General features: G+C 49.4%; 1 protein-coding gene across 1 annotated transcript in view; it reads right to left on the bottom strand.

Moving 5' to 3' along the window:
- The window catches only part of USP43 (ubiquitin specific peptidase 43), a gene marked incomplete at its 5' end in the record, with an annotated part of 98,860 nt that overhangs the window by 34,757 nt on the left and 55,616 nt on the right, over positions 1-8,487 (bottom strand). The window contains 2 exons of the mRNA XM_006156428.3: positions 742-819; positions 5,446-5,549. Of these exons, the coding sequence (XP_006156490.1) occupies positions 742-819; positions 5,446-5,549 (182 nt within the window). The remainder of the gene's footprint in view (positions 1-741; positions 820-5,445; positions 5,550-8,487) is intronic.

Raw genomic sequence — 8,487 nt, 5'->3', positions numbered from 1 at the left:
CACCACCATCTTATCACCACCCATCACTGCCACCACCACCATCACCACCACCACCATCACCACCACCTCCGCCGCCGCCATCATCACCATCACCACCACCATCATCACCATCTTATCACCACCTATCACTGCCACCACCACCATCACCACCACCACCGCCGCCGCCACCATCACCATCACCACCACCATCATCACCACCACCACCATCACCATCACCACCACCACCACCGCCGCCGCCATCACCACCACCACCATCACCATCACCACCACCATCATCACCACCACCACCATCACCATCACCACCACCATCATCACCACCACCACCATCACCATCACCACCACCATCATCACCACCACCACCATCACCATCACCACCACCATCATCACCACCACCACCATCACCATCACCACCACCACCATCTCATCACCACCCATCACTACCACCACCACCACCACCGTCACCGCCATCTCATCACCACCCATCATTACTACCACCACCACCACCATCACTGCCATCTCATCACCACCCACCACTACCACCACTACCACATACCACCACCATTGCCATGGCTACCACTGTTGCCTGTACACAGACAGCGCTCACTGAGATCACTCAGGAATGGCTGTCAGGGATGCATACAGACACCATACAGGCACACTAGGAAGACTGGGTCCCAGGAAGATCGTGGGCACGGCAGGCCCTGGCTCAGCGCCGCAGGAGGCAGATTCTATTGAACTCACCGCTCCTTGATAGAGCTGTCCCACTCCACGGCCAGCTTGACATGTGGGGGGCCTCCCAGCCTCCTGAGGTGCAAAGCCCTGAGTAGACAACAAGGGAGCCCATCAGAAACCATGGCGCCTCCATCCCACAGCTCTGCAGGGCTACTCAGTCTGCCTCCAACCACAGGACTGATGTTTCAAACTGGCTGGAAACCAAAGTTGGCAGTCTGGGGGATCACTAAGTCTGCGGAAGGTTTCATCTTAAAGCTACCTCTTAACACGCCCCTCTCACTTCCTTGTAAGTTGGTGAGATTTAAGGATTTGGAGTTACTATAAGGACACAGATCAACTGTCCCATTGCAGCCCTGGCTACCTTCTCAATGTCGACAGGTCAGTTCCTTTAACATCCTATACATAGACCTGATATTGGGTCAGCCCTATAGTATAGCTGTTAAGCACTGTGCTCAGAAAACAGGATCCCCATTGGGATCAGCAGTTAGCATAATGGATATGTTGCTGAACTCCCAAGTAGTCGACCGTGGTTCAAGTCCCGGACCTGGTGACTTAAACTCATGCCGGGTGCATGTGCGTGTGTGCCCAAGATCCTGAGAGGAGAATGGAGGAGAAGGGATTGTGGCATGGCCATCCCCCTGGGGGGTGATTTTTTACTTTCTGTCTCTCTATCTCTCTCTGTCTTTCTGGCAAGTGCACGTGCCCTATAGTAAAAACCTCCCAAACAGAAAAAAAGAAAGAAAGAAAGAAAGCAAGCAAGCAAGCAAGCAAGCTGGATCCCACATAGCTGACTGCAGTTCAAATCCCAGCCCCAGAAGCTTGGAAAACACACTGGGCACATGTGTATGCCTGCACGCCCCAAATCCTGATGGGATAGAGAGATGGAAGAAAAAGGACTGTGGCATGATCATACCCCATAGGGGGATGCTCCCTCTCCCTCTCCTTCTCCCCTTCTCTCTCTAGTATGAGTGCACCCACCCTCCGGCAAACAAAACAAAACCAATACCAATGAAGCCCAAAGAGAGCTGCTAACTATCCCTACCCCAGCACCGCATGCAATGCAGAGCGAGCACCCTCAAGTCCATCTCCATAATCTAAAAGTCTTCCCTGCCAAGCCTTCCAAAGACAGTAGATCCCAGCATGAGCCAGCCCATAGCTCCTTCCGACTGCCTGGGCACAGTCCCGTTTCAGAAAAGGTTGGTCAACCCTAATGCAGATTAGAGAAGAGAAGAAAAAAGCAGAGGGCTCCAGCAAGTGGCATGGTGGTTAAGGCACTGGACTACCACACGGTTGACTGTAGTTCAAGTCCAGGACCTGGTGGCTTAAAAATCACACAGGGCACATGTGTGTGCATGCCCAAGATCTCAGAGGAGAATGGAGGAGAAGGGATTGTGGTGTGGTCACCTCCCTGGGGGTGATTTCACACTTTTCCTCTCACTGTCTCTCTCTGGCACGTTCACATGCCCTGTGGCAAAAATCTTAAAAAAAAAAAAAAAAAAAGCAGAGGATGTGAGGTTTTATCCTGAAGTCAGTAAGAACAGATAGAAGTGATGCCAAAGGCAATTCTCAAGAATTAGTGTTGCGTCTCGGTTGCAAGGAAAAAAGAGATTCCAAAACTGTCACCAAGATGCTTCAAAAAAATATTTGCGGGACCCATGGCCTAGTGGTTAAGGGAGCCAGATCCCACCAGGCTGAGGGTGCAGTTCAAATCTCATGTGTGACCAAACCCTGAAAGGAAGGAGAGACGGAGAAGGGATTGCGGCGCCATCATTCCTCACGGGTGGAGGGCGCTTTCTCACTCCCCCGCCGCCATCTCTCTCTGGTGAGCACACCCATGAGTGCACACGCCCTTTGGTAAAAATTAAAAAAGGAAAAGAAGAACAGATAAGACTTGACAGGTCGAACGTCCAGAGAAAGGGAGGAGGAATCAGGTGATTTCGTTTCCTCGCTCGGGTTCCTAAGAAGATGGCGGTGTCACCGAGACACGGAAAACAGGAAGAGTCGAGGCTTACTCAAGGAGAGTCCAGACCGGCTAACGTGTGGTGCTCAGTGTGTACGGCACAGGTAAGCAGGACGGACAGGTCTGCCCCTCAGAGAACAATCTGGGGCTAGGGGAAGAGGGACGTGGAGAGTTCCCGACTCCTGGGTACCAGCGTTTTAGTCGGGGGAGATGGAAGCGTTCTGGAAATGGACGGTGGTGATGGGCGGATGACAGCGTGAGTGCTCCTGATGCCATACGCGCTGAAAAGGGTTAAAATGGTACATTTTATTATAACCATTTTTAAAAAGCAGAGGGAGGCCAGCCAATGGCGTGGTGCTTAAGGTGCCGGATTCCCACACAGCCAAGTGTGGTTCAAGTCTCAGATCTGGTGATTTGAAAATCGGGCTGGGCACAGGTGTGTACAGGCACCCCAAGTCCCAGGAGGAGACTGGAGAAAGGACTGGCCATCCCACCAGGGGGCGATTTCTCACTTTCCCTCTCATTGTCTTTGTCTCTCTCTCTGGCAATGCACACACCCTATGATAAACATCTTAAAAAAAAAAAAAAAAAAAAAGCAGAGGAGGCAGAGATTTATCCTGAAATCAGTAAGAACAGATACAAGTAATGACAACATCTATACCCAATTTAAAAAAAAATTATTTGCCAGAGGCCACGTGCACTTGCCAGAAAGACAGAGAAAAGGAGCAGGGAAAGCACCCTCCAAGGGGGTGTGGTCTTGCCACATCCCTTCTCCTCATGCCTCCATCCTGTCGGGAGTCTGGGTACACACACAGGCCTAGCATGCTTCTCAGACCTCCAGGACTGGGATTTGAAGCAGTCAGCCACGTGGGATCTGGCTTCCTTAATCCTAGGCTACGGGACTGGCCCCATAACGTCTTTAAAAAGAGATTTCTGGAGGACAAGGAGGTGTTGGGATAGACAGGCCAAGAGGCTGAACAGAGGGCCCTGGGAAGGAGGCAAGGGGCTGGTGACCTCAGGGAGGGCTATGTCAGCACGGGTGGGGTGGTGTGGATGCAAGCAGGGTCTAGACTACAGGGAGATGGCTGAGGTGCAGAAGGTGTGGGTAGGGAGAGTGTGACTTTGGATGGTCGACTTGCTTTGTAACTTTTCCAGCACTTTCCAGACGACCTATGGTGAAAGACCTATTTGTTTCCAAGCCATTGTATACGCTTGTAAAAAGTATAATACAAAAGTAACTTGGGGTGGCAGAAAAAGACATAGAAAACACAAGGTCCATTAGTTTAACAATGACTAATTCAGGGCCAGCAGCTGTGAAGTGGTCAAGGTGCTGGACTCCCACATGGCTGACCATGGTTCTAGTCCTGGACCTCACCCTGACAGGTTAAAAATCGTGCCAGGCACATGTGCACATGTGCCCGAAACCCAAGGGATTGTGGTGGGGCCATGCCCCTGGGGGTGATTTCTCACTTTCCCTCTGATTGTCTCTCTCTGGTAAGCACATGTAACCTATGGCAAAAACCTTTTTTAAAGAAGAGAAAGAAAGAAAGAGAAAGAGAGAGAAAGAAAGAAAGAACAAATGAACGAACAAGCAGACTACATTCAACGGACTTTAAATTGTTCTATCATATTGCTGAGACAGTCCTGCTATATTGCCCAGGCTGGCCTTGAACTCACGATCCTCCTGCCTCAGCCTCAAGAAGCTAGGACTACAGGTGCACACCATCACTCCCAGCTTTGCTTTAATGTGTCTCAATGCTTCCTCTCTGGTTCTTGTCACAGACTGGTGACAGTCAGCTTGTAGGCCCACACCAGTCTGCAGAACACGTGTTGAGTAACACAGTTTTCGAACTCAAGACTGAGTGCTGCGAGGGCTCCCCTCTCTCAGGGCTCCCCTTCCCTGTCAGAGCCCAGCAGGCCCCGGCTGCCATTTCTCCTGCCTCACTAACTCTGCAAAGCATCCCCCCGCAGTCGAGGAAGAGGCAGATGCGGTGTGAGTTACAGAACCTTCTGGCTTGGCCCCTATCCTGGCTCCTGGCCTCTGAAAATGTCGAGGGCCCTGTCTAGGTTATGGATTCAGTCAGCTTTGGTTGGCCGAGTCAGGAAATACAAGAACCTTGCAGAGAATTTAGGCTATAGGAAAAGGGGAAAGTGCCGAGCTTAATTTATGGAGCAAAACTTCTCTTCGATATATTGTGCTGGGCCTGTGGCTTGCTTTGCAAGACCACGTGTGGCAGGAGCCTGTCAGCGTGCAGAGAATCAGGAAATCAGAGCCACCAGAGGCACGGCCTCACTGGCTCTACTCCTCAGCCACAGCCCACAGTATTTTACAGTCTGGGACCAGCGACTCTGAGGTAGAATCTCACCCACCTACAGGGGACGTTCCAGCTGAATTCAGAAAAATGACCTACTTGAAAGAGTTAGGGTGTTTTGTTTTTTTTTTTTTTTTTCTTTTTTCTTAGTTTAACCGGCTAGGCTCAAATTTGGACTCAGCCATGACGTAGTTGTGAAAGTATGAGGAAGTCAATCTCTGAGAACCGTGGTGCCCCTCACCTTTGAAGTGCTCACAGTCATACCTCTCTAGATAAGGGTTAGCGGCATGTCTGACTACCTGTGATGGGTGTTGGCGCTGGAGAAGTCAGGGGCCAACAACAGCTAACACTGAGAGCAATGTCACTACCACGGAGCCTCAAAGGAGTCTAGACAACTAAGAAAGCATCTGCTTTCTTAGCAAATCCCAAACGTCCCCTTACCTGTCAACTGCCCAGTGACAGAGGGGCCGACTGTCCTGTGGGGATAAGTAGCTGCAGGCCAGGGAGAGCCCCACAACTCGGATGGAGAACAGAGACCCCAAGTTCTGTCAAGACAAAAACAGAGGAGATGGCTCATCACATAGTCCCTTCGTTGACTTAAGTTAAACAATTCTTTTCTAATTTGGCCAGAGAGCACACAGAGACAGAGAGGGAGACGTAGAGAGCGCCCTCCGTTCCTCCATCCTGTCGGAATTTGGAGCACATGTGCACATGTGCCAGGGTGTTTCTTCAACACCCGACGCCAAGATTCGAACTCCATGGTCAGCTACGAAGGACCCAGCTCCCTTAACCACCAGGCCACAGGGCCAGCCCTTTAATTAGACTCTTAAGTGGCGTAAAAACTACAGGTGGGAATGTAAAATGGTGCTGCTGATATAACAAAATGGGAGTTTCTTAAAAAGCTGAATGCTGGACTACCATAGAGCCCATTAATTCCCCCCAGGTATATATCCAAAAGAAGAGAAAACAGCTTCAAACAGATATTCTTTTCCTTTTTATTTTTTTCTTTCTTTTTTTTTTTAGAGAGGTTTTTGTCTAGGGAAACATGCGCTCGCCAGAGAGACAGAGAGACAGAAAGTGAGAAATCACCCCCCAGAGGGGATGGCCACGCCGCTATCCCTTCTCCTCCATTCTCCTCTCAGGATCTTCTTGGGCACACACGCACACGCGCCCGGCATGAGTTTAAGCCACCGGGTCCGGGACTCGAACCGCAGTCGACTATATGGGAGTCCAGCGACATAGTTATTATGCTAACTGCTGGTCCCTCAAACAGATATTCAGATACCAATGTTCACAGCAACATTACTCACTGTAGTCAAAAGGCAGAAACAACCCAAATGCATATAAATGGATGGGGACCAGCAGATGGCATAACAGCTATATCACTGGACTCTCGCGTGGTTGACAGCGGTTCAAGTCTCAGACCTGGGAGCTCAAAACACACCGGGTATGTGTAATGTACATACCCAGGATCCCAAGAAGAGAATGGAGAAGAAGGGAATGCAGCATGGCCATACTCCTAGGGGGCAATTTCTCACTTTGTCTCCCTGTCTCTGCAGCAAGCACACATATCCTAAACAAACAAACAAAAAAACTCTCTTGGGACCAGCAGATGGCATAATGGTTACGTCACTGGGCTCCCATGTAGTCAACTGTAGTTTGAGCCCCAGACCCAGCAGCTTAAAACTCACGCTGGCATATGTGTGTGCATGTGTATGTGTGCGCACACGTGCGTGCCTAAGATCCCGAGAGGAGAATGGAGAAGGGATTGCAGCATGACCATCCCCCTGGGGAGTTATTTCTCACTTTATGTCTCTCTAGGGAGCACACATGCCCTATAGCAAAAAATCTCTCTTAAAAAAAAAAAAAAAACTCTCCAAAAAAAAAAAAAACCCAAAAGAATGGATAAACAAAATGTGGCCTATGTATACAATGGAATATTATTCAGCATAAAAAAAAGGAAATTCTGACACATGACCCCAGCACGGATGACTCTTGAGAACATGATGCTTGATTAAATCAACCAGACACGTAAACGCACATACTGCACGACTCTAGTTACGCAAGTACCTAGAATAGGCAAATGCACAGAGACAGGAAGTTTCCAGGGCCCGGGAGGGAAAGGAATTGCTATTTTAAGGCACTGGACTCCCACATGGCTGATCACAGTTTGAGTCCCAGACCTGGTGGCTGGAAATTCACACCAGGTACATGTGTAAGCATGCCCCAAATCCTAGGTTTTGCCCTATGGCAAAACCTTATACGTAAATAAAATAAAAGGACATATAGTTCTTAAAGTTGTGACTGGTGACCTTTACTACATCTAGGGGGAAAAAAAAATGTTCTTCCAAACTCTGACAGAGGTAAACGGCAGACAGCGTTACATGAAAATCACTGAGGAGAAACATGAGGGGAGGAGGGAAAAGCACCAGAATTCAGGAATAGCGCATGGGAAGGCAGGATGACCCACAACAGATTCAGAGCTGAGAGTCAGGCCAGTCCATGGCATGGTGGATAAAGCAGCTAGATTCTATGTGGCTGACTACATAGTTCAAGTCCCAGACCTGGTGGCTGGGGAAATATGCCAGGGGTATGTGTGTGCATGCCTAATATACTAAGCGGAGAGAAATACTGAGGAGAAAGGATTGAGGCACAAGTGTACCCCATGGGAGGTGTGTTCTCACTCCCCTTTTCTCACCCTCTCTCTGTCTCTCTTCCAAGAGCTCAAGTTCTGGCAAACTAAAAAAAAAGAAGAGAGCCAAGAATCTGGGGCCAGCAGGTAGTGTGATGGATAAGGTGCTGGAGTCTCACATGGCAGACCGTGGTTCAAGTCCCAGACCTGATGGCTTGTTTTCTTGCTTTCCTTTTCTCTCTCTCTTTCTCTCTGGTGAGTGCACATGCCCTGTAGCAAGTTAAATAATTATTCATTCATTTAATTAAATCTAAAAAGAAAGCTGAGGGACCAGCAGTTGGTGTAATGGCTATGTCACTGGACTCCCATGTAGTCCACCGCAGTTCGAGTCCCGGACCTGGTGTCTTAAACTCATGCTGGGCACATGTGTGTGCATGCCCAAGATTCCAAGAGGAGAATGGAGGAGAAGGGATTGTGGCATGGCCATCCCTCCTAGGGGGTGATTTCTTACTTTCTGTCTCTCTGGTGAGCACACGCGCTCTATAGCAAAAACCTCTCCAAAACAACAACAACAAAAAAGAAAGCTGAGAGTCAGCTCCATTGGCTGGGGCAGCTGAAGCACGCAGGAAGCAATAAGACGCGCATTCAGTAGGTAAATGAGAACCCAGTTATAGAGGAGGTGGAGTGTGACGTTCAGGGAGTTTGTCTAACTCTACGACCACGTTCTGCTGATAGTAGATCTATGGCTTCAACACATCAATAGCTGGCAGCGAGCTGCCTTTGGGATCTTTGATTCAGCATTGGCCATGAAACTGTACTTCCTAAAAAGCATGTTAACTCCAGTCTCGGGG

The sequence above is a fragment of the Tupaia chinensis genome, unplaced genomic scaffold, assembly GCF_000334495.1.
Source record: "Tupaia chinensis unplaced genomic scaffold, TupChi_1.0 Scaffold000493_1, whole genome shotgun sequence".
NCBI classification, from domain to species: domain Eukaryota; kingdom Metazoa; phylum Chordata; class Mammalia; order Scandentia; family Tupaiidae; genus Tupaia; species Tupaia belangeri.
The sequence above is the reverse complement of the archived record's forward strand: the minus strand, read 5'-3'. Positions and strand labels throughout refer to the sequence as shown.